Below are 26572 nucleotides of genomic sequence, written 5' to 3'. Positions count from 1 at the left end.
CAACCGATCCCTTCTTCTAGTCAAGTTGTGCCACAAACTCCTCTTCTCCCCAATTCTATTCAGTACCTCATCATTAGTTACGTGATCTACCCATCTAATCTTCAGCATTCTTCTGTAGCACCACATTTCAAAAGCTTCTATTCTCTTCTTGTCCAAACTGCTTATCGTCCATGTTTCACTTCCATATATGGCTAAACTCCAAACAAATACTTGCTTAAAAGACTTCCTGAAACTTAACTCTAAACTCGATGTTAACAAATTTCTCTTCTTCAGAAATGCTTTCCTTGCCATTGCCAGTCTACATTTTATATCCTCTGTATTTCAACCATCATCACTTATTTTGCTCCCCAAATAGCAAAACTCATTTACTACTTTAAGTATCTCATTTCCTAATCTCATCCCCACAGGATCACCCGATTTAATTCGGCTACATTCCATTATTCTCGTTTTGATTTTGTTGACGTTCATCTTGTATCCTATTTTCAAGACCATGTCCATTCCCTTCAGCTTTTCTTCCAGGTCCTTTGCTGTCTCTGACAGAATTACAATGTCATCGGCGAACCTTAAAATTTTTATTTCTTCTCCATGGATTTTTATACCTACTCCAAAGTTTTCTTTTGTATCCTTTACCACTTGCTCAATATACAGATTTAATAACATCGGGGAGAGGCTAAAACCCTGTCTCACTCCCTTCCCAACCACTGCTTCTCTTTCATGTCCCTCGACTCTTATAACTGCCATCTGGTTTCTGTACAAACTGTAAACAGCCTTTCGCTCCCTGTATTTTACCCCTGCCACCTTCAGAATTTGAAAGTCCAGTCAACATTGTCAAAAGCTTTCTCTAAGTCTACAAATGCTAGAAACATAGGTTTGCCTTTCCTTAATCTATTTTCTAAGATAGGCCTAAGTCGTAGGGTCAGTATTGCCTCACGTGTTCCAACATTTCTAAGGAATCCAAACTGATCATCCCCGAGGTCGGCTTCTACCAGTTTTTCCATTCGTCTGTAAAGAATTCGTGTTAGTATTTTGCAGCAGTGGCGTATTGAACTGATAGTTCGGTAATTTTCATATCTGTCAACACCTGCTTTCTTTGGGACTGGAATTATTATACTCTTCTTGAAGTTTTACTAATAACCGAGTAAAAAACTGAAATATCACCTGTAAAAAACGAGTAATTTTTATTCCTAACATTTTCACTAGTTAAGAAAATTGCGTTTTCGTGGAGAAGGAGAAAAGCGATCAATGCTATTTCACTACCAATGACGACAGAAACGAGCAACAAGCACATGGCATACGAACTGATACAGCATTGCTCAGATCACAATGTCTCTCTCTGTTGCCGTGTTTCGTGCATTAAGGTATGCGTGTACGTGCAGGGCACAAGACTTACCCTCACCTGATCTATGCAATAGTTTTTCGTTCTCTTCTCCAGACGTTCAATGTATTCCAGAATGATACCAACCCTAGCCTGGAAACATTTTTACGTTGTGATACAACAATGAAGTAAAATGCTTCATCTGCTTTAAAATACTAAAGCTTTGTCTGCCATTTGTATGAAATAATAAAGAGGAAGTAATAAATTCGAAACTTAAGAACAGTTCATTCATAGCATACAATAAAAATAGAAAGTAGCTGATCTGCTTCTTTTGTCTACATAATATGCCTTCATCTGCTTGTGGTCCATGAAAACAGACAAATTAGCAGGATAAACACGGTTCTTCAAACTCAGTTTTCAATCTTTACCCCTGATTGCTCATAATGCTCAAATACTTATATGATCCCTAAACACAACCTGATTTTTGAGCATAGTTTCAAAAAATTAGAATCAGTATGACAATACCGGTGATGTTCTGCAGTATTCAACCACTTATCACTTTCCAAGAAAAGAGCAAATGGTGAACGGACTAAGTTTTCTTTTGTTTGCCTATTTAATTTAATATTTTGGTTCTATATACATTGAAATGGAGAGGGTCGAAATTTTTCAATCGCTGTTCAATTTCAATGTTTATTATGGAAAATAATTGGAATAAAAGCCTGAAAATCAGTTATTTCAGAAATTGGTTATTCTGAGGGTGCACGTGCCCGTCGACCTGGGACCGGACCGCAGCGACGCACGGATGCACGCCAAGACCGTAGGATCCTACGCAGTGCCGTAGGGGACCGCACCGCCACTTCCCAGCAAATTAGGGACACTGTTGCTCCTGGGGTATCGGCGAGGACCATTCGCAACCGTCTCCATGAAGCTGGGCTACGGTCCCGCACACCGTTAGGCCGTCTTCCGCTCACGCCCCAACATCGTGCAGCCCACCTCCAGTGGTGTCGCGACAGGCGTGAATGGAGGGACGAATGGAGACGTGTCGTCTTCAGCGATGAGAGTCGCTTCTGCCTTGGTGCCAATGATGGTCGTATGCGTGTTTGGCGCCGTGCAGGTGAGCGCCACAATCAGGACTGCATACGACCGAGGCACACAGGGCCAACACCCGGTATCATGGTGTGGGGAGCGATCTCCTACACTGGCCGTACACCACCGGTGATCGTCGGGGGGACACTGAATAGTGCACGGTACATCCAAACCGTCATCGAACCCATCGTTCTACCATTCCTAGACCAGCAAGGGAACTTGCTGTTCCAACAGGACAATGCGCGTCCGCATGTATCCCGTGCCACCCAACGTGCTCTAGAAGGTGTAAGTCAACTACCTTGGCCAGCAAGATCTCCGGATCTGTCCCCCATTGAGCATGTTTGGGACTGGATGAAGCGTCGTCTCACGCGGTCTGCACGTCCAGCACGAACGCTGGTCCAACTGAGGCGCCAGGTGGAAATGGCATGGCAAGCCGTTCCACAGGACTACATCCAGCATCTCTACGATCGTCTCCATGGGAGAATAGCAGCCTGCATTGCTGCGAAAGGTGGATATACACTGTACTAGTGCCGACATTGTGCATGCTCTGTTGCCTGTGTCTATGTGCCTTTGGTTCTGTCAGTGTGATCATGTGATGTATCTGACCCCAGGAATGTGTCAATAAAGTTTCCCCTTCCTGGGACAATGAATTCACGGTGTTCTTATTTCAATTTCCAGGAGTGTATATGAAACTTATAGTGAATATGAGTCACTGCCTATGCCTATACATCACATGAATGGCAAATGTTTAATCATATGCATGCCAACGTTGCATGCATTCTGGATCTTGTGCCAGGATCTAATTAGTGAACAGTCATGCCCAAATAAATTTTGTTGCGAGCTGAATAGCAATCATCTGTGGTTGCCAGCCAATTAATTTTGCCAAGTAAACTGAAATAATTTAAGATTCATTTAATCACCTTGTGGTCATTGAGAGATGTAAAGGACTCGAGACATAGGGATGAATCAAATATTACACTTTATAATCCATGCGACTATTGCAACAGAATCTAAAATTATTTCATTTTATGCATTCAATGTAGTCACTTAGTAATCATAGTATCTACACTGTTAAAAAGATGTCTGTCTGTGCACTTGGTTTTAATGGCCCTGTACTAGAAAGGCTATGTAATGACTTGTACATGTAAAATACTCATAGGTAGGTTAGTTTGAATTTCAGTGAAAAGGTAGTATACTTACTTGATAAGATGTTGTGTTCATCTAAGATGCTCATCAGCAATGCATCTGCCCAATGGTTCCTCAAAAATTGGACTTTTGCTGGGGTTTAAAGTTTTTATCAGCTTCTCAAATGACCTTGCTACAACGATATGTAAAGGAATCGTGTTCATCACTAAGAAGTTTACTATGCATTGGTCCACACTAGCTTAAGACACACCACTGTCAATTGCTGCAATGCCAAAAAGACTATCCAGCACATCTGTCATATTCTTTTAACCAGATTACTGCTACTGGCTCCACCGTCAATATCTGAATGCCCAAGACTGATTTTTCTTTTTGACTTCCCTCAACCAGATCCTGCCTTCACTCTTTCTTCAAACTGTATATATTGCAATTCATGTGCTGTCCTTATGTATTGTTTCACATTGTCAAGGCTCGAAGTATTAGCCATAATTGTTGATTTTTTAGGCAAGCTCCGTTTACAGTCAAAAAGTATTTATTTTCCCTATCTGGATACTGAATTAACATAATCACTTACAAGTGGCCACAGATTTTCATGAGTTATGGAGCTAGAATCCGACTCCATGATTCAGCTTCTACAGTCAATCCGCTAACAAAAAGTAGCACTTAACACTAACTTGGCACACAAACAACAATAAACCACCAACATCTAGCTGCTCTTGCTCGCACTCGATTATTTACATCAATTGCGCACATCCCAGAGATCCACACACCTACATGACAGAACATGATTTTGTGGGCAGCATGGCATCAGTTTTGTCATGAATAGTAGGTACCTAATTAATATTAAGGCGGAAAACCACATTAGGAGGCTGTTTGACACTGATTTTTAGAGATTTTTTTGGGTGGGAAGAATGAATTAGAATTTAATCAAATTTTGACATCATTTCATTCATATTTCGAACAGTTTTTGTGAATTTTTTGAAGAATTTCAGCAAAATATAACAGAGTTACACTGTGATGTCTGCTGAAGGCTGTGAGTATAGTTCTCCAATTGCATGTAGTATAGCCATTCTGATTTTCATCTGAAATCAAAAAGATTTTGATTTTACATTAATAACTTATTTTCTACAATATGAACCTCAATGCAGGTGAAAATAATGAACATTAAAAATTTTGGAGGCACTGGAACAATTTACTTCAATTTTCATGATTTTTTTTCCGTAATTAGGCAAAGAAAAATACCCTTAAAATCATATCACCTCACAAGTTGGTTCATATAATTCGTAATTTTATAAAGAATCATACTACCTATTTTCATACTGATTGGTTCTATACTTTTTGAGTTAGACTGCACGCAAATAATAAAAAAGTCATTTCGAGATAAACGTGTTCAAAAACTAAATTCTCGGGAACTAGAAATTCAAGGAAGTTAACAATAATGTAAAATGCTTACTGATTAATCTGCGATTCCAGCACCTTATAGTAACTGTAGAGTTTTTTCGAACTAGCACTGCGAGCTCCGTTGTTATCATTCTGTTTATCGTTGTGCTGGTTCCCATGGAACTTTCTTTCATGCTGCCTACTACGGCGTTCTTTACACTCATGGCCGCCTTTCGGATGTAAAGACATTTCTCAGTCTCAATTACAAACAGACTCATAGAAGGCTGACTCCAAGTAAAGTACAGCAATGCTCTAATGTAATATAACTGAAATAATCTGTTGTGTTAATGCTTCTAGTACCTCCTACGCCATTATTTGAAAAGAAAGCAACAAAGGCGAGGTTCCATTTCAAGGATACCTTAGTATACAAAGCGACTGTGAAGTTGAACCGGTCCAGTCTACCTGAGGTAGTGCTCCGCCCTATCTGCACTTGAGCCTGTACCCGATGTGTACTCGGTTCTATGCTGATAAAAACTAAATGAATGCAAATTTTGCTTTGAAATTTTGACAGCTTATTCTTGGATAGTTAATTTAACGATTTATCCAAAAAAAATCTGATTTTTTTAACCTCCCAATGTGGTTTCCCCCTTAATGGACTCAAAGAATGTTAACAGAAGTTGATGAATCCATTCACATTTTTAAAAAACTAACTTAAAAGTTAATCCAGTACTTGAAAAGCGAACATCACTAATTAGCAATTAATGATCTTGTGCCCAGCTATGCAGGTATCATAGATACAAGTCATTATTACAAACTTGGCCTTGACTACTAAAAAACAAGTAAGCAACTGTGCACTAGAATCGTAGCCTGGTGGTCACTTTTGTACATAAGGCACCTGTCAAGCTTACTCCTTCAGTATTCAAGACATGACACTTGTGTAGGCACACTCTTACCTTTCCCTTCATTGCATTATATTTTACCTCCTGTTACAGAATATGCTATAGGTAGCTGTGTACCAGGAATATTTAACATAACTACCTGTTTATATCTAGGTTCTTAGTAAAAACTAGTGTTACAGACTGATTCGGCTGCAAGTGAATCAGAATATAAAAACATTTGAGAAGGAAAATTTCAAGGCTCTAACAGTTATCTTCGCTTCACATTAAACAGAAATTTTGTTTTACTTTAAAAGTAGTTTTAATATCATGCTGGGGAGAAACCAAGGTTCCAAAAACTCAAGGCCACTGCCTCTTTTTCGATATTTCTCTTATTTGTGATGCTGTAAGGTGTCATATTTAAAAAAGTAAGCAGTAAGGGCATTTGTTCATATCAGTAAGTTATTTAAATGATTATGTTTTACCTTTTGAGCAAGAAAGGCTTATTCATTGCTCTAACTTGTAATGAACAAGTGTATGTTTTTTGTGGCTGTGATGCATTCTTTCATAAATATGGTCAAGTGTACTGCCAATTTTATTTTAACAGTAGCAAATGTTTCTCTGCTACTTGCTGAGAATGTAATAAACTGCCTCAATGATTCTACGGCATTGTGCTTTTCGTACATTTTAGAAAATCATGTCTGAATAATAACTGCATGCAGATACCTGCACCTTTCAACATTATAAGTACTAGATACTGATCAAAGCAGCAGCCTTTTGCACTGGCACAATCACAACATCTTTTGATGAATTTTCCTTTAGTCTGCAGAGTTTACACTTCTAATTTAAGCATACTTTCCTACTTCATTTTATTAACACAATGCACTTTAATGATTTTAGCTTCTACATGATATTTCCATGGTCTATCAAATAGTTTTTAAAATTAATTTCTGCTCTAAACACTTTGGTCTCATGGAGAGGATATTATCCTGAAATGTAATATCTTAAAATAAACTTCCTTACTGTCGGTAACCATTCATTTTTTACAGGGATATTACTGAACTAAGTTCATGTTACGTCAGTTTTAACACAGTGCTTTTTGAAACCTGCAGCAGCTGACTCAGCGGCACCTGATGAATGGGTACCCTGCTCCAGATGACGAGTCCGACAGCTCGGACACAGCAGCCCTGCTACCCCCTGGAGAAAGCAGTCGATCTACTTCACATGTGCTACATACGTGGAACTCTCATGAAGGTGCTGTGGCGAGAAGGCAGCTGGATCTGGCTCCTGTTCCGCAGCCACTGCCTCCTGCTGTCGTGCCTCCATCTCACAGTGAACCATCACTTCCTAGTGGTGCAAATGTGGAATACTATCCAATATGGACCAAACCTACAGTTCCTGCTGTCAGTGGTAGTGGCTCAGTATATGAAACTCTTTACCCACGCACAGAACCGCCTCCTCCACCACTGCCGCCTCGCGCATTTCCCCCACAAAATGGTTGTTCGAAGCATCACCGTCCACTAGAGAGAATGTGCGCCTTACCGTATCCTGGAGCGGGCCCTGGGTCGGATCCACCAGAAGTGCCACGTCACAACAAACCTAAGACAGCCAGACACACAGCTCCTAGTCTGCCTCCTAAACCTAAGAAGATTGTTAACCCAGAAGACACTTTTGCTTTTGAGATTGTTGACACAGATGAGCTTAATCCTACAGTGACAGCTGTTACGTCGTGTTCTAGTCATAAAAACGCACAACCTGTTTCGTGTTACAATGGACACAGTGCTAGTGGACCATTGACAAACAGTGAACGTGCTGTTTCTGTACGTAGTGTTGATGAAGCCCAGCCGGTGAAACAATCAGATATTCCTGTAGAGGAGGCTAAAAGTGATAGTAGTGATGCTTGCAGAGGAAAGTTTCCTCCTACTATAAACTCGAGAGTTGGTGATACTGCACCTGCCCAGGGTGAAGTCAGTGGTTCGGCACAGTCTGATTTACAGAGATCTCACAGACATGATGCTTTTCATTTGGATAGTGAAGGTGTAACTGGAGTTTCTAGCAAGAGGCCAACACAGCTGGCTGTAAATGGGTGTGTGGGAGATACTAATAATGATAATGAAGGGCAGACTTCAGCTGTTGCTGCACCATTGGCTACCCCTGAGCAGGACAGCAGTTTAGTAGACAGTTCCTCAGTTGAAAATTTGCTTGATGAGGATGCAGAAGAAGAAGAGGAAGATTCAGTTTTTTTACCACAGGCTAGTAGTGTTTTAGAGCCATTGCAAATTCCAGACAGTAGCTCCACAGTTTCTGCACAAATACCATTTGGTGCCATTTCAGAAGTTTGTGTTGTTGACAGGTCAAAATACCAAAGTGCTAGTTCCGGAAGGCCAGTAAATGACCAAAAAAGCCAAAGAAATGACATTTGTACACCTGCTTCATCATCTGTCTCTAGTCAAACAAATCTGCCAATAGATGAATGTGGTGTGTCAGTTACAAAGAAACAAACAAGCTCAGGTAGAGAGGGCACATCTGACAGTCATAACTTAAGTGAAGGAGCACCTTTACAAGACCATACTGGGGCTACACCTGTAATACTTACAGATTCCTTGTCAGAAGGAGCAGCAACACCAAACTGCAGTGCCAGTAATCAAGATTGTCAAGACTGTGATACTTCAGATCCAAATATGTCTGATCTCTCAAGCTTCTTATCAGTTCCAAACACATCTTCTTCCCTCTCTCCAGTTTCTCCCAATTCTGCATCAGAATCGGGAACTGTTCTCTCAACTACTACGGAATGTAGCAACAGCTCAAGCTCAGACACTGGTACTATGATTCTCAGCAACCGCAGCTCCAGTACAGATTCCATTGTTTCTGGTATTGTGAATAATGTGGCAAATTTAGAAGAACAGCTGTTATCACCGCAACAACTATCACAGGATTCTGTGTGCACAGGAGAAGGCTCCATCTGTCCCCTAATGGCAGAGAGGGAGAGACAAGACTTTTTAGATCCTGGAGGAAGAAGTCTTTCAGAAGAACACGAGGCACCACCACGCACTCACAGGCCTCTGTCACGGCAGGTAAGGAACATTACAGCATTTACCTGGCTGCACTTATCTTTGCATGAATCACTATAGCTTAACTGAAAAGTACTCATAGTTCATTCCCATTTTTTCCTTTCATGAACTCTGCTTAGTTTAGTGCTTCGGAATTATACTACGAGTTCTGTTCTTCTTCTTCTTCTTCTTCTTCTTCTCCTCCTCCTCCTCTTCTTTTAAATATGCTTATTTCTTGGACTCATTGTAGTTTTCCTTTCTCAAACTTATCAAAAATTTTGTACTCTTGAAGCTAAAGCAGCAGAGGTAGTAATGCAGAGTTGGTTACATAACTAGCATTTGCAGTTTGGAAATCTTTCACTTGTTCTCTCCCTCGTAATTCAAGATTACAAAAATAAGTTGGAGCTTCTTGAGAATCTAATTGACCTTCTTGTGAAGGAATGAAACTAGGGTCTGGTGTTGATGGCCCCCTTCTGCTCTCAAGAAAGTCACAGTACACAGCAGAGCACATATTTTGTGAGTTCAGTTTTTACATTGTTTGAAGCCAGCACCACGATTGTGTCAGCTAATGCTGAGGATTTAACATAGAAAAATAGCCTTGGCTTTTTCTGAAAATTTGAATCACTAAATGAATTCAGTCTGTTAACAAAAATATGTGTGACTTTGAGAGCACTGGAGCAGATGACACAAAAAATTCTTCATCTGCAGTGATTCTCAGAGTGCACGTTATGCTGTAGACTTCAGTGCCATATCAGTTCATACAGGATATCCTCCGTCACCTAAAACATCTTGAGATAGACGTAATATTTTGCTAGGTGCCAGGAATGTGGGATTCAAGGCAATGAATTTGCAGCAGCTCAAGAGGTATGGGCAACATTTACTGTGGCACACTGTGTCATCTCTTTGCCAGCAGTGATCACACAATTACTACAGTTGACACATAGATTCCACTATTGATAATCAGAATTATGTATCACAGAGGATTGGTGGTTGGAGATGAGGTACAATAAGCTGAGGCTGCGCAAGCTGATTGTGTGTGGCTTGTTTCAGTTAGTGGTTGGGATTAAGTGTTCCTCACTCATCTGAGACATGACTACACCATCTGCTGACTGGATTCACCAATGTGAAGAACCTGTTCGAACAAATCTGTTTGTCACATTGTGAAGACTGCTCCCAGTTTTCTAACCAGAGGATAGTGCGTAATTCGACTGGGGTTTGTGGTCTATTTTGAGTGATAATGTGATCTGTATTGAAAGACACTCACTTTTTTCATGCTTTCTCAGCTCCTACGAAAAGTTATATAGGATCACTTTCTACAGTCATTTATTCAGAACCAACAATAAAATAATTTTTTTTATTTGTAAATCTAAGACCGTTTTGTATGCCTTGATGTACCTTTTCCATCATTTTAATACTATTAATTTCAAAATATTATTGTAATATTTGTAATTTATTTGCTGTAGCCATATAATTGTTTATGCATGGACACTAATTATCTCACTGTCAAGCACTCAACACCAAACAACTAATACAAATTACTCCATTTGGCACAAACACAGAATAGTTTGGATGAAACAAGGCTAAGAAACTAATTAGGAGTACCAACGAATTGTGCTCAAGTGAGATGCAGCAGACCTAATGAGAGAGAATTTAATACAGTGCAGAAATCTTTCTAGGAATATGTAACAGTTGACTGTGATAACAAGTGATGGATGAAGTGAGGTGGGAAGAAATAAATAATTTTAATGAGAACAGTCAACAAAATTAAGTTAGATTAGTATTGTTGTAAACAGACTAGTAAGGTATTACTGACTACTACTATGTATACTTCTAGTATTCTTGGACTAATTATATGTTACCAATGAAAAGGTACAGAGTTAGAGTGTAGAAAGGTTCAGATTTATCAGCTTGTTTTTTCATATATAAATGCACGTGTTTGTCTATAATTCTTTCTGCCTTCATTGGTCATTCTTCTTTCCTTCTTTCATCTTCTCCCTCTTTCTCTGAGCAACTGCATTATCTCTCACAGTTTCCTGTCAATCGTGAAATTTTGGTTTGGTATCTCACAGTAAGTGGTAACTCTCTGCATGCTGTCTTTACTCTTCTAAAGTTCAGTATCATTCTTTTGAAGGTTAGGTCACTTCCACAACTGTTATATTTATGGACTGTTAACTTCTTTATTGTCCATCGTTATTACATGTAAAGTGTAAGAAAAAATAGTGTGATATAATTACATGATCATTTACTGACTTATTTGTGGTACATGTAGTCAGCACTTCTCTACATATAATAATCTGAAATTATCAGAGTACAGTATGTAATTTGAAACCTAATGGTGTCATGTTCTAGGTCAGTCATCCACCTCTGCCATCGACGCTGCATGGACACCCATCGCAGGACTTCAGACGATGTGAGAGGTTCGTTGGAATGTCGGCAACAGCTCGACCTTACAATCGTCTTCTGTCTCGTGTGGTTGCTGCAGGTGCATCAGACATTCCCATGTGCCCTCCGACTCCAACTCATCATGCACGCCCAACTCGTGCCAGTGAACCTATGATGATTCCTCTGCATGAAGACTCCACAGCAAGGGATTATCCACAAACATCAGATGATACTCGTTCTGGCACTGCACGTGTTTCCTCACCCACACCAATTCCAGGGCCGAGTTGTTCCCGAGAGTCTTCAGCATCTACATCAGCTGGGAATGGTGATCAGCTTTCAGAGATGCCTGGAATGTTTATGCATCATCAGAGGCTAGGAGAGGGATGTACAATTTTGCCATTACGCCACATGTCTTCAACTCGTCTCCCTTCTATTCCTGAGAGGTCTGCTAAGACACAGAGACTTGAATTGTCTTCAGAAGAGGAACCTCTTCCACCTTGTAAGTGTGCGTGAATTATTCCTATTAATACTAACATATTATTTCTGAGAAACATCAGATACAGCCAAATCAAGTGAACTGCATATCTGATTATGAGATGAGGCTACTCTGTGATTGTGAGATGCTTTGGAGGGAAAGATGGACCTATTTGATCACTACTGGTAAATAAAAGGTATAACATCAAATATAACTTTGTATATCATATTTTTCTGATAATCAGGAACAAAGGCACTGACTGTATACAACACCACAATTAGTCGCAAAATGCACTATTGTTCTTCCAGATACGCAACTGCACTTGGGTTGGGTGTATTTTTTCTAATTATAACTTTTGCTTTCCAACCATTCGCTAATTCAGTATAGTTTAAGTAATTGGGAATGATAATTAGATATTGATCATAGATATTAGTTTATTCAGTTTTTCACACACTTGATAATGAGAGACAGATATTGATCATGGATATTAGTTTATTCAGTTTTTCACACACTTGATAATGAGAGACAAGTTGTAACAAAATTCTTATACAGTAAAAGTAACTTGACAGATCTCGGTAACACTTTTTTGTGAAATTAACTTTTGCTTCATGACCCCAGAAATCAGACTACAGAGCTATTTTCAGCTGGATTAAAATAAATTTAATGTATGCATTTGAGTGGAACATGATCCAAAAGAAGTAAGTTGGTGGTTCGGAGGCTAGATTATATCGCCTAGAGAACTTTTTTGTTTCAAAAATGTGTTATGTACTCGTCATTCTTGTGTAGTAGCAAGAGTGCCATATTCATTGTACTTCAGGCAAATATATCTCAGTATTACTGTTTCTACAGACTGGGAAGCTCGTATTGACAGTCACGGTCGGATATTCTATATTGACCATGTGAACAGGACAACAACTTGGCAACGCCCCACAACAGGGTCAGCTTCCCGCAGCAGGCCTGTCAGTAATGAGCTGCAGAGACAACAGTTGGACCGGAGGTAATATTTCATAGTTTATTTGATATGCTATTTCTTCATCTTATACATCCTCTTTCACCTCTTATCATATCATGAGGTAAATATGTATAGTTCTTTGTCAGGTGCATTGTAATCTAGTTCAGTGGCTCTCTAGCTGGGTATTATGGCTCCCACCAGGAGGTCATTTTCATTGTGACTGAACACGGATCAACTATTCAGCGACAGTGAAATATCAGTATAGCAACTGCTGAAGCTGTGTGGATGTTGTGGTACATTACGCCTATATTAGCTACAGCACAGTGAAAATCTGTGGCATATAGGCAGTGCCATAACCAGTGCATTTTGTAAATATATTTTATCAAAAAGAAGTACCACCAATATTCAAATGAAATTTGAAATATGTATTCATCCATTTGTGAAAAGGCTTTTTCAAATCAAGAAGGCTTCATAGATGCTTTTAATAGGAAGTAATCACCTTGGAAAATTGCATTTTGACAAATTATGGAAGGTAATTTCAGTTTCCCAAGCTTCAAAAAGTTTGAGAAACTGAACGCTATGGGAAAATTATTCGTAAAACCTATTCTCAGCACAAGCAAAAGCCTCTTCCTCCTATAAAGTTTCGTTAGTAATAGCAAAATGTAGGAAATATCATACAGTCACCACAGTTAAAGAAATTGTCCCTATAGTGATGGGGCCTGACACTTGTGCCACAATGAAATCATTTCATTTGGTAATGGCACAGGTTCAAGTGGAACAAATGAGATGGTCTTTTAAGTGGAAAATTTTTTTTTAGTGTCTTGAAGGGTATAGAACGCAAATTTATGATCAGCAGGCTATAACAGACAATGAAACGTTGCTGTTAACTTAAAACTGGCTTATTTAATCACAATGACATGTTGGGTATTGGAAATTCGACCACCAGCATGAAAGGTTCTTCTGTATACAAGGAATTGGAAGAATCTTCAAAAAAAAAAACTTCCATCAGTGAACATACTTGCATGTGCAATTGATGGACCTGCATCCATGGCAGCTTGATATCACAAATTTACAGCAGTTTTAAAATTAACTACAACCATTGTTAATGTAATCCATTGTGTAATACGGAGGCAGCACCTCATCACTAAAAATTTAAGTGAGAAATTGCATGAATTTCTGCAGTATGCCATTGATGCTGCTTACAAGATAAGAGAACTGCTGTATACAGGGAAAGAGTGCATTCAGATTTTTCTACAAGTTCTGTAGAGAGAAAGATGAAAAAATGAGAAGTCTGTTGCTAAATGCAAAGGTAAAAAATGTCATGTGACTAGGGCCTCCTGTCAGGTAGACCGTTTGCCAGGTGCAGGACTTTCGATTTGACGCCACTTTGGCAGCTTGCGCGTTGATGGGGATGAAATGATGATGATGATGATGATTAGGACAGCACAACACCCAGTCCCTGAGCGGAGAAAATCTCCGACCCAGCTGGGAATCAAACCCGGTCCCTTAGGATTAATATTCTTCCACGCTGACCACTCAGCTACCGGGGGGCGGACAATGCAAAGGTGACATGGCTGTCAAGAGGAAATTATTTGTGATGTTTCTATGAACCTTTTAATGTAGTACTCAAGTTTCTCTGACAAATTGGCCCAAGCCTTCGTGATGCAAACTAATTAGGATGTATTAGCATAGCCTTTAATTTAGATATATTTGACAAAGTCAAAGTTATTGAGGTCAACCCAGAACTCGGGGGAGACAAATAAATTTCATTAAGGCTGAAGGTGTACTATCTTCATTCATTGCCAAACTGAACCTCCACACAAACAACTTAAGCTGAATGGCTGGATGGACTTAAAACAGTTGGACACTAAACAGCTTGGTCATCAGCACCCTTTCTCAACGAAAAGCAGAGGTCATACAATTACAGCCACTGCCACAAAAAGTTTCAGATACAATCTCCGGTACATCTGCTCATACTATTGTCATATGTTAATAGTATTAATTATGTTAATGGCATTAAGATGACTGGCTGATTGCAGAAATGATAGGACAGCCAGCCACCCAAAAATGCATTGAAACCAATCGCATTTCCAATGGATCTTCATGCTGCAAGAGATAAGCTTGTGTCATTGGGCAGTGTGATACAGAGCCACATGAGGACCACTTCACTCCTCCTTGGAGCTCAAAAGGAAGTACACCATGGTTGAATAATTGGTTTGACTGACCAAAACTTGTTGTTGGCTGCTTCAAGCCACTGTCTTTCCCACTCAGCGAACACTATCTTTGTTACCCATGACACGATAGCCTGTAGTGGGATGTTAGGGTGAACTGCGGTATTTTTCTGGTAGGCTGGGCTGCTTTCACTGCTTTGTCAGCTTTCCTGTTCGTCTCAGTTCCCATGTGCCCAGAGACACAGGGAAGGCCACCTCTTCCTTATGCCTGTGCAGGAGGTGGATAGTGTCTTGGACCATCTGAACTACCCTATTTGCTGGGAACATTGTTGAATAACCAGCAGAGCACAAGAGAGTACATGCAAACAAAAGACGTCCATCCATCAAGAAGTCTTATGTGCTCCAGTGTCTTCTTGAAGACCCACAGCTCTGCATGGTACAAAGAGAAGTGCCTTTGTAGGCGAATTTTAATGACAAAGCGAGGAACATAATAGAATACCCAACATTGTCCCCTAGCTTTTATCTGTTGGTGTAAACCAACATGTGTTTGCAATATTTCAATAAGAGTTCTTTTAAAAGCCTTTTTTAAAACTACCGGCAGAGAACTGATCTTGTTTTATTCCATCATGTCCAGGTAAAGAGTGGGCCCTTCAGCCATCCCTGTTTAAGAACTGATACGCCTACTGCACCAAGTGGCTTTAGATAGACAAGAAAGGGCTTAGTTGCCTGGTGACTGGTAAACCTAGTATGGATTGTTCAGCTCTAATATCAATAACAGAATGTTTTGAAAGGAACCTCACTTTGTGTACAAGTTGCACCATGAGCAGTTATCACCAAATGGTAAGAGGCAGCTCACCAATCTCTGCACAGAGGCTAGGCATTGGACTGGGTTGGAGGGCTCCTGTCACCAGTCCAATGCTTGCACAGCAGACAGCATCCAGTATCTTTAATTAGGAGGGTCTCGCTGAGCCATACATTATGCTGCCATAGTCATATCGGGTGCAGACAAAAGTTCTATAGAATGTGAACAGACAGGACCAATCTGGTCTCCAGTTCTTAATGCTAAGATATTTCAAGATGATTAGTGCCTTTATACATTTTAAATCATGGAGGTATGGTAACCATATTAACCTCTGATCAAAGATGAGGCTGAGGAAGCACATTGCATTCTTAAAATCCAAGATGGTGCCCCACAGCTGAAAGTCTGGGAATGTAATGAATTGAAGCAAACTATTAACTTAGGTTAGCACAAACTTTGAGACACTTTCAGATGCTGACTTGAATACTTCTTGCTTACACTTAAGACAAGCCCAAGAAGACATGAAAACTTGGTGCCCTTAGAACATCAATGAGGATTCAGTGGTTGCAAGATGATTTCATCCAAGCTTTCAAGAGTAGTTGGCTAACTTGAAAGACGATTCCAAAGCAAACATGTTTTCAATGACATGGCTAGAAATGTTTCTGTTTGAAAGTAAAGAACTCCTAATCCTCTTCTGCGTCAAGAAGTAAAGTTGCTCATTTTAACTTTTCCATCTACTTACTTTTGTGCAGTGTAGTAGCTCCCATCAAATGAAATAAACAAAGTGAAATGAGTGGCCCATGATTCAGAGTAGTGAAGACAGAACCAAATATCACAAAGTTAGGAACAGGTACAAGATAACCACTGATGACAGATTCGTTTGATTAATTTAACAAATGCTACTATTATTATATTTATTTGAATTTCATTGGACTTGCATTAGACATTAGTCTTCTAATCATGAAATATTAACATGTACCTTTAATTTTCTTTTATATTCTACTTTTATATCCGACAGTATTTTAATATAATTGGGTAGATAAAAATCTCTACTCACAAGGGGTGGCAGGAGAAAAAACATATAAAAGTTAAGGAAATGTGCAAGCTTTTGGAGCCAGTGTCTCCTCCTTGTAGCAGAAGAGATGAAGGGGAAGGAAGAGGGATCAAGGAAAAGGACCGTTGGTTTAGGAAGGAAGGAGAGCTATGGAAAAATCACCCAGAAGTGCAGGTCAGGTGAGACTTATTGGATGGGATGAGAAGGAAAGACTGATTGTTGGAGACTGTGCCAAATGAGGTTTTTCAAATCTCATTTGGTGCAGCCCCCAACAACCAGTCTTTTCTTCTCATTTCATTCAGTGAGTCTCCCCTAACACAGGGTTCTGGGTGACTTTTCTGTAAATCTTACCATTTCCTAAACTTCATCAGTCCTTTTTCCTCTGTTCTAATTAGGTATAAGTATACAACACAACCAGCAGACTGAACAACATAACTTTATTGCACAGAACCATTAACAAATTGAAAGGAGTATTTAAGTAACATTCAGCAGGAACCAATTACATACACAAAGAGCTGTAGCAATACAAATAGAGAACCGAGGCCAAGCATAGCTCAGCAAGCCTTTAATAGACTGGGGCTCATGGCGGGCTCTGACGGTGATCTCTCTCTCAGACAGACAGACAGACACACACACACACACACACACACACACACACACACACACACACACAAAGTATGCACACAGGTCACTGTTTTCCTCCTCTCATAGGGAGATCATGGATTATTGAGACATCCATGCTGTGCTCCTCACCCGCTGGGCTCTGGCTGAGGTGGTGTATGCTCTGAAGTGCTTCCAGTGTCGACACACACTGTGCTTGTTTTCTCGTATCAGACCATATGGCGACGCCAGGTCTGTTTCCATATCGACCTCAGGCATTGGTTCCGGTAATGGTGCTCATGGTGCTGGTGATACTGGTATCAGCAGTTGCTCAGGAATATGTCACAGAATCTCTGACAATGGTGTTAGAGCAATAGAGGAACTGCTTGTTCAGCCACCGAGGATGGATGCCCTCACCTGCACAGGAGTGGTGAACCGGAAGCAGCATTTGATGTGACATCTGATATGGACGAGCTTATAAGCAACGGTATGACGTCGGGGAGTGCCTGGCCATCCACATGGTGACCCCAAGCAGAGTCTGTCCTCCATGCAGATGTCGCAGAGATGCTGCCCCTAGCATTTGGCAATGACAGATGGAATCCGTCCAGGGTGACGTTCAAAAACTGCGCACCAGACAGCATCTGGCGATGATAGCTGGAATCCATCCAGGCTGACATCCAAAACCGCGCACCCAGACAGCCGCATCTGGCTAGAAGAGGTGTAGTAGTGTCCTTAGCTGGTACCCATGAAGCAGCTCCACTAGACTCTTCTCGCCAAACGACAGGAAACACTACAAGGAGAGAAACAGATCTGAGGCAGTGTCAGACGAAGAGTTGGCAACATACTTTTTCATCTGAGTTTTGAACATTCACACTGGGTGTTCCTCACAATTAGATTGTGGATGGAATGGTGGGGCGATGATATGACAGATACCATGGGAATTGCAAAATGCTGCGACCTCTTGTTCTGAAAATTGTGGACCATTATTAGACACTAACGAAAGAAAAAAAAAAGAAACAAAAAAAAAAAATTGACAAGGCTGCGGTGGTGGCAGTTGTGGCTATGAACAACATACGGAAAATGAGAATATGCGACAACAACCAACAGCCAATAAGTGTTGAGAAAGGGACCAGCGAAATACACATGTACATGGTCCCATGCACGTGACAGCATCAGCCAAGGAGACAATGATGCCTGGTGAACTGCTTGATGCGTTGCACACCGTGAATAGGAGACAACAAGGCAGGTAACACCACCGTACAAGCTGGGCCAAAACACATGTTGACGGGTCAATGCTTTTGTGCATGGTACACCCCAATGATCTGCATGTAATAAACTAACAACCTCCAAACAAAGCTCTGAGGCGACCACTACCTGAGGGGCCACATGATCCATGTCCAAAAGCAGAATACCATGCACAACAGACAACTGCTGTCAAAAGATGTAGTAATTAAAGAGGCGTCTGATGAATCCAGCCAACCATGTTGTACAAATGTTATGACCTCCCACAAAACATGATCTGAAGCTAAAGCCTTCACAACCCATATGCTAATACAGGAAAACCATCAACCACATGCTATGTGGTGACATCAATGTGGAAAACAAAGCAATTCCACCTGATCAAATCCTGCTTCCGGACCAGCTGCCAGGTGGGACAAGGCATTTTTATTTGCATGTTGATTCACAGAACAGAAATGAATCTCTTAGTTGTAACATGAAAGGAAAAGACACCAATGGTGAATGCAATGTGCCGCTTTATCTGGTAAAGATGCAGAAGGTCTGAATAAGAAAACCAGTGGTTTGTGATCGGTGACCAGGAAGAATTTGGCACCATAGAGAAAAACAAGGAATTTCTTCACATCATATTCAATGGCCAAAGCTTCCTTTTCTATCTGAGAGTATCTAGTTTGAGCAGAAGTCAGCATTTTTGAGGCATAAGCAATACACCGCATGGAGCCAATGGTAAACCTACGAGACAGTATCACCCCCAGCCTGTACTGTGAAGTGTCCATCGCAAGAACCAAATAAAAGCCTGGTTGGTATGTCACTCAGCAGGATACAGACTGCAGCATTGTCTTAATAGTGCAAAATGTGGTTTCACAAGCTGATGACCAGTGAAGCTGTGTCCCTTTGTGCAGCAACACATGTAACAGCTGCAAAATTGTCGCTGCCCCAGGCAAAAATTTATGGTAGTAGGTGACTTTGCCTAGAAAAACCCGAAGTTCTTTGACTGACATGGGGCATGGAAGTGACACAATAGCAGAAACGTGTCGATGTAGGGATTTGAGACCCTTGCAAGAAACTTCAAACCAAAGATAAATGACAGAAGGTTTAAAAACCTGACTTTTTCTAAATTACACTTCAACCTGGCTGCTTGGGAAAAGAGAGTATGGAGATTTTTTAAATGTTGTACATTGGAGGCAACGGAAATGTCATCCAAAGAGTTTGCACAACACAGGAAAGATGCTGTAAGTTGTCCCAAAAAAAGTTGAAAAATACCAGGAGTGCTGGTGACTCCAAAAGGCAACCACAAATATTGATACAGTCCGAAAGAGGTATTGCCACCTAACAAATGTCGTGACTCCGTATCCAATGGGAGCTGTAAATAGACATCTGACAAGTCAATTTTTGACAAATGTTGACCACTTGACTTTGCTAACTTCGCAAAGAATTTGTCTGGACACGGTACTGGGTACGTATCCACTATAGACTGTGCATTCACAGCAACTTTAAAATCACAGCAGAGGTGTAACCAGCCCAATGGTTTCATTACTGTAACTAATGTGGTAGACCATTCATTTGATCCAATAGGCTGAACAATGCCGGATTCTGCAAGGCAATCGAATTCATCTTTGATTTGTTACCTGAGTGCCACTGGAACCAGATGGACCCAGAAAAAACAAGGCCAAGCAGAAGATTTCATGGTCATGAGCACGTGAAAATTTTTGGCACACCCCCATCCAGGAGAGAACAAAGAGGAAAACTCAGAACATAATGTATCGAACAGTGTATACGGCACTTGTTCAGACACTAAATTCACTTCATCTAAAATGGTAAAACCAAATAACTTAAAAGCATCTAATCCAAAAAGATTCTCCGTATGCGCGTTATATACAACAAGAAATGTAAGTGACCAGATTACTGACTTGTAGGTCACTGGGGCAGAGACTTGGCCAAGAACAGGAATACTCTGTTTCTTGTAATTTACTAACTTTCATAACACAGGTAGAAGTGGAGGGGAGCCCAGGTCCATATAAGTTTGTGAGTTTAACACGGTTACCATAGCTCCTGTATTCACTTGCATGTGCAGAATTTTACAAAAAACATCAATGAAAAGCTTGTTTGGCGCAACAGAAATAGCCTATACAATGTTTACGTCCATATCCACATCAGGATCATTGTGCTCAGTTTTTGCATTACAAATAGAACTAATGTGACCTTTTGTGTTGCAGTTATGACAGGTAGCCCAAGATTTTGTGCAGCCTGGGCACTCATGTTTAATAAAACAATAAGGGCAGGACAGGAGCACAGAATGTGTACATTGCTGTTTACTGCCCTGTTTACTTTGTTGGTGCAGCTGCTGCTGGGAGTGAGGCCAGCCACCTTGACACTGTGATCATATATAGGCCACTGTGACCAATTCCCCCTGCAAACTATATGAAGTATGGTGTGGAGGTGAGGGTTGGATTGCTGATACCTCACACCATGACTCAATTTCGTTTCCCGCAGCTCTTGGTCACCTGCAGCTCGCGACACCTCGAACGACTGTGCAGTACCTAAAACTTTGGAGAGGGACGGATTTTCACACTGGAGGGCACACTCTCGTATGTCACAATCTGGAGCTACTTGAATGACAGCATGAATGATGCTCTGATCAGAATATAGACCTTTATGCACATCGGTCATAAAATGACGACAATGACTTAACCTATGGAATTCAGCTGCCCATGCTTCCTACAGTGGTAAAACTCAATTCGAGATGCAGTAACATGGGTGCACTTAAATTAATATTCTGGAAGAAGTTCATACATTTGGTCAAATGTTAAAGAAGACGGATACTGCAACGGGGCAAGCTGACATAGGAATCTATACATTCTTGGCAATATCAATGAAAGGAACAAGGCACGACATAAAATAGTATCAGCAATCACAAAAGCTTGAAAGCATTGTCGCAGACATTTCTCTTGTGTGTCCCATCCCTCAACAGACTCATCGTGTGTAGAAAAGGGAGGCAGAAAAACAATGGGGGTTGCAGAAAGCAAAACAATGGTAGACACAGATGCAGGAGCAAGCCGAATAGACAAAACAGAAGTCAATGATTGAAGTACCTTAGTTTGGTTGCCCAGCACCTGTGATTGGTGATGCAATGCCATGGCGAATGATTCTTGCTGTTTGACCAACCAACGTGAAATTTCCTCCGTAACATCATCAGCCATTGTGAGAATAATCAGAGGACCAACAACAGTAGAAACTTGCACAGAGAACAGGACCACACTCATCACCAATGATTCTTGCTGTTAGACCAACTGACATAAAATGTCCTCTGTAACACCATCAGGCACCATGAGAATAAATGGAAGACCAACCAGAGTAGAAACTTGCACAGAGAACAGGACCACACTCATCGCCAATTACGTTGTAATTAAGTATACGTACAACAGGACAGTAGACTGAACACAACTTTATTCCATGGAAGCATTAACAACTTGAACACTGTATTTAAGTAACATTTAGCAGGAACTAATTACATACACAAAGAGCTGTGGCAATGCACATAGAAAACTGAGGCTGAGTGTAACTCGGCTCAGCTAGCCTTACATAGACAGGGGTCCTTTGCAGGCTCTGACAATGATTCTCTCTCTCTCTCTCTCTCTCTCTCTCTCTCTCTCTCACACACACACACCCACACCCACACACACACACACACACACACACACACACACACACAGCTGATATAGAGTACTGCAGCATGCGCGGCCTTTTGGAAGTATATGCATGTGTCACTGCATCCTTCATCCCTGTTTCTTCACCTTCTATCCTTCTGTCAGAAGAGGGAGCCATTGGCTCCAAAAGCGTGCACATTTCCTTAACTTTTAAATATGTTTTCCCTCTCTGCTGTTTGGTGAGTAGATTTTTTATCCATAAAATTATATTATATTTTCAAAAATGCATTATTTTCATTGATGTGATGGTATTTTATGTTTGAATTATTTATCCTTCCCCAAAAATGCCTTTCCCATCCATGACTTACCTGATTAAAATACATCTTTGGTGATTTTCACTAGGACCAGAATTTTAAACTCATTTTTGGCTCATGACAGAGTGCTAGGTGATTCCTCCAGCATTGTCACGTGTAGACCCAGCACCGCAGTACCGCCGGGATGAGCCCACATTCCAGTCCACCTAAAATGAAATTAAACATAGTCTCAGAGCCTGAAATGACTTAATGTTCTGCAACAATAAGATATTCTGGAATGGAAAATCCAGGACGGTATGCCAATATTGTGAAAAGGTTTAGATTGCTACTCACCATATAGAAGAGATGCTGAGTCGCAGACATGTACAACAAAAAGGCTGCTAAACAAGTAAGCTTTCTGCCAAAAGGCCTTCTTCTGAATTAGAAAACATATTAACACATTCATGCAAATGCAAAAAACACACACACACACACACACACACACACACACACACACACACACACACGACTGTTGTCTCTGGCTGCTGAAGCCAGACGCTGCTTACTTATTTAGCAGTCACTTTTTTGTGCCTGCCTGTGACTTAGCATCTCCACTATATGGTGTTTAAAATATCAAATTTTATAAAAACATGTTCAGTATTAAGAAATCTATGATTCACTCTCAAAACAGCAAACTGAAAAAATTCACTGAAAACATTACAAAATGTATTTTGGACATGAGAGAATTTGATTAATCAGAATATAAAGTTATCCAGCATATAAACTTATCCAGTTTTTCAGCTGTGATGGTGGTAATGTTGTATACTTAGAAAGGTTTGTTTAGGACATAACTCTGAGTTTGAACTTTGAAGAATTTTGGTGATAACATGGATACAGGAAGGGGCAGCAGACTTTGCAACCCAGCAATATAAGTGCCGAGTTGAAAAAGATTATGAACCACTGATCTCGATGACTGGTTCTTGAGAAAATGCAGTATCAATTTTCTTCATTCAGCACATCCAAATCAGAGTTATGGAGAATGAAGGAGGAAGAGTGGATGTGTTCTACATGCAATTTCATTTTATTGCAGGTATCAGAGCATTCGCAGGACCATCACATCACGAAGGCCAGAAACGGATGAGGCTAGTTGCAGCTCTGACATGTCTCAGGCAGAAGCTGGTGCAAGCACTAGCAGTGGAACTCCACACGTGACACCAGCAGAAGCAATACATCAAATGCCTGCTGTCAAATTCATCACACGACCAGATTTCTTCTCAATACTGCACATGAATGCGGTTAGTTCAGCATTTTAACAGAGTGCCACTGTCAGATTTTATGCCAATATGTAATTTTAATATATGTCATTGTTTCACGACTGATCATTCTTACTTTCCATCACCTAAGTTCAAATTCGTTTATTCTTCTGCCGAGACAGCTTTGGCTGATCTTTACATAGTACCACCATTTTTTTTATTTACTTTGTTGTCTTGTTACAAACTTCATAAACCATTGTGATGATGGGCAACATATATGTATGTTGAATACCCTAAACAGCTGCAAGAAGATGGTTCGATGAGGACTGCAGTTTGATAAAAAGCATGCGATTTCTTCTGATATATATATTTATTCCTATATAACAACAAAAACAATCAATTATTGATAGAATTATTTAATTGGATAGGTAAAAAATTTACTCACCAAGCAGCGGCAGAACACACACATAAAAGACTATTGTAATAAACAAGCTTTTGGAGCGAGTGGCTCCTTCAGGCAAAAGGTTGACCTCTCCAGTCCTTTTTCTCCACCCTTCTTCCTTCCCCTTCAACTCTTCTGCCTGAAGGAGCCACTGGCTCCGAAAGCTTGCCAATTACAACAGTCTTTTATGTGTGTGTTCTGTTGCTGCTTGGTGAGTAGATTTTTTGTCTATCCAATTAAATACATTTATTCATAGGTAATTGTAAATGGAAGTTGTGAATGCCTGTGGTTTGTGTGAGGAACCTGTGTGTGACTTAAGAGTAATGAAGTCATTGTTGGACATGCCTCTTTCTCTGCTGTGGGCTAAGGAAGAGCTAGTAAAATGTCCATTTTAAGTGAAATTGTAACAGACCCGCCTTATTCTGCTTAGTAGGCTCAGCAAGGTCTCGTTTAATAGTGGCTCACAGTGTAGTGGGTTTCTCAAGGAAATTGGGTGAGTGAGGCTGTTTATGCAGGCTTGTAAGATGTGTGGCATGATAATTTGATATCTGATATTACACCTCATGCACTTATCCCTAAGTACTCTGTACACTCTTATCAATGAGGTACAATGACTTTCTACAGATTAATCATGACTGTTCCTTTTACAGGGTGTATACTCGGACAAGGAAAAAAAATATTCCCGGATTTTTCTCGGATCTCCTGGTTAAAAATACAATTTCTCCTGGGTGAAAAAACTGGCCTTTTAAATCCCTGAAAACTGAACCTGAACTTCCTTCTTCTACTTCTACTTCTTCTTCTTCTTCCTCTTCCTCTTCCTCTTCGTCGTCATCGTGGTCCTCTTCATATATAAGATGGTCTTCACTGGCCTTGAGAGCATCACTTATGCCTAACTTCTTGAAAGATTTAACGATAATGTCTTCTCTTTCTCTAAACCACAACTGTTTTATCCACTGACACACTTGTTTGATTGTAGGTCATTTTAAAGCTCCCTTTGGTGCGAATTCATGTTGGGTTTCATCCATTTGTTCCATTCCTCTCCCATATACACTTTAAATGGTTTATTTGTCAAGACATCAAGAGGTTGCAATTGTGAAGTACAAGTTCTCTCAGAATAACAGTAAGCTCTGTATTTCCCTGCCTCAATTTCTCTTTCACTGTTGTTTTTTTTCCCCCCAATGACTACTAAACTGATCTAGCACAAGAAGAGAACTCTTCTTCAATAAAGCACTTTTCCTTCTCTCCCCTTCTCTGTTAATCCATAACTGCATACCAGCTTCATCCATCAAACCTTTGTCATGTCACACCTGGCAGTATTTCAGAATGTTTTGGCATTGTTTTAAACATGAAAATGATCACTGGATTAAGTTGAGTACCATCAGCACAACATGAAAGAACAACAGTGTGGTGCATTTTTCATGTCCACTTATTTTTATACGAGGGTTGGAACTTAAATAGTGGCAACCATTTATTCTCAACCAATACAAAAGAGTTACATGTTTGCATCTGTTACTGTCCTTCAAAGTAGTCACAGCATTGTGTAGAACCCGTTGCCAGCGATGTGGTAGGTGTAGTATACCATTAGCAGAGCCTGTTCTGTTGGTGGTGTGAATGGAGTGGTTTAGAGTTATGGTGATTCTCATGTACAACTGTGATGGTGTTATCCTAACACATTACATTCCTCCCGGCAGACCATCAATGCACTGTTCATTTTTGGAGGATCACCTGCAACCCACCCATCATTTTGCACGACAATGCGCGGCTGCATACAGCGCAAGCTGTGGCTGCTCTGTTCGGTCGATGGGACTGGGAAGTACTGTACCATCCACCATACTCCCCAGACTTAAGTCCTTGTGACTAATTCGATTACGAAGATGAAGGAACCACTTCATGGCATTCGCTTTAGAACTGTTCCAGACATTCGACAGGCAGTAGACCGCTCCATTCGCACCATCAACGGATAGGGCTCTGCTAATATACTACGCCTTCCACATCGCTGGCAATGGATTCCACACAACGCTGGTGACTACTTTGAAGGACAGTAACAGGTGCAAACATGTAACTCTTTTGTATCGGTTGTGAATACATTGTTGCCACTATTTAAGTTGTAGCCCTAGTAGTTGCAGTTTTAGCACCTTTCATGGCAACAGTTCTGTTACTCAGTGCATCAAATGCCTCAAGAGTTTCATCCATATTTGCTATATGGCTTAGTTCCACACTGGTTTTCTTTCAATGTTGAATAGTAAAGCAATGGAAAGATAATATTTTCTCTTCATACCCTTGTGGCATTTTCTGAGATATGTTAGTTTTGGATCACATGCTAAGTCCATGATGTTTCATAGACCTGTAGCACAAACTAACTCCAACTTAATTTCCATTAAGTTGGATTGTAGCGCTAGCTTACGAGCGTGTATTTGAA

The 26572-nt window shown here is 40.5% G+C and overlaps 2 protein-coding genes across 3 annotated transcripts in view; both read left to right on the top strand.

The window, feature by feature from the left end:
- LOC124788474 overlaps positions 1 to 8930 on the top strand; it is a 70191-nt gene extending 61261 nt beyond the window's left edge. The window contains exon 7 of the mRNA XM_047255745.1: positions 6912 to 8930. Coding sequence (XP_047111701.1) covers positions 6912 to 8930 — 2019 coding nt within the window. The remainder of the gene's footprint in view (positions 1 to 6911) is intronic.
- LOC124789803 (E3 ubiquitin-protein ligase HECW1) overlaps positions 8804 to 26572 on the top strand; it is a 209438-nt gene continuing 191669 nt past the window's right edge. For both annotated transcript variants that reach the window (XM_047257283.1, XM_047257282.1), the window contains exons 1-4: positions 8804 to 8873; positions 11199 to 11730; positions 12556 to 12703; positions 23549 to 23753. In XM_047257283.1, the coding sequence (XP_047113239.1) occupies positions 11277 to 11730; positions 12556 to 12703; positions 23549 to 23753 (807 nt within the window). In that variant the 5' untranslated portion in view covers positions 8804 to 8873; positions 11199 to 11276. The remainder of the gene's footprint in view (positions 8874 to 11198; positions 11731 to 12555; positions 12704 to 23548; positions 23754 to 26572) is intronic.

This window comes from Schistocerca piceifrons, chromosome 3, assembly GCF_021461385.2.
Source record: "Schistocerca piceifrons isolate TAMUIC-IGC-003096 chromosome 3, iqSchPice1.1, whole genome shotgun sequence".
NCBI classification, from domain to species: domain Eukaryota; kingdom Metazoa; phylum Arthropoda; class Insecta; order Orthoptera; family Acrididae; genus Schistocerca; species Schistocerca piceifrons.
Note: the sequence above shows the minus strand (reverse complement) of the source record. Positions and strands in the feature narration are given on the sequence as shown.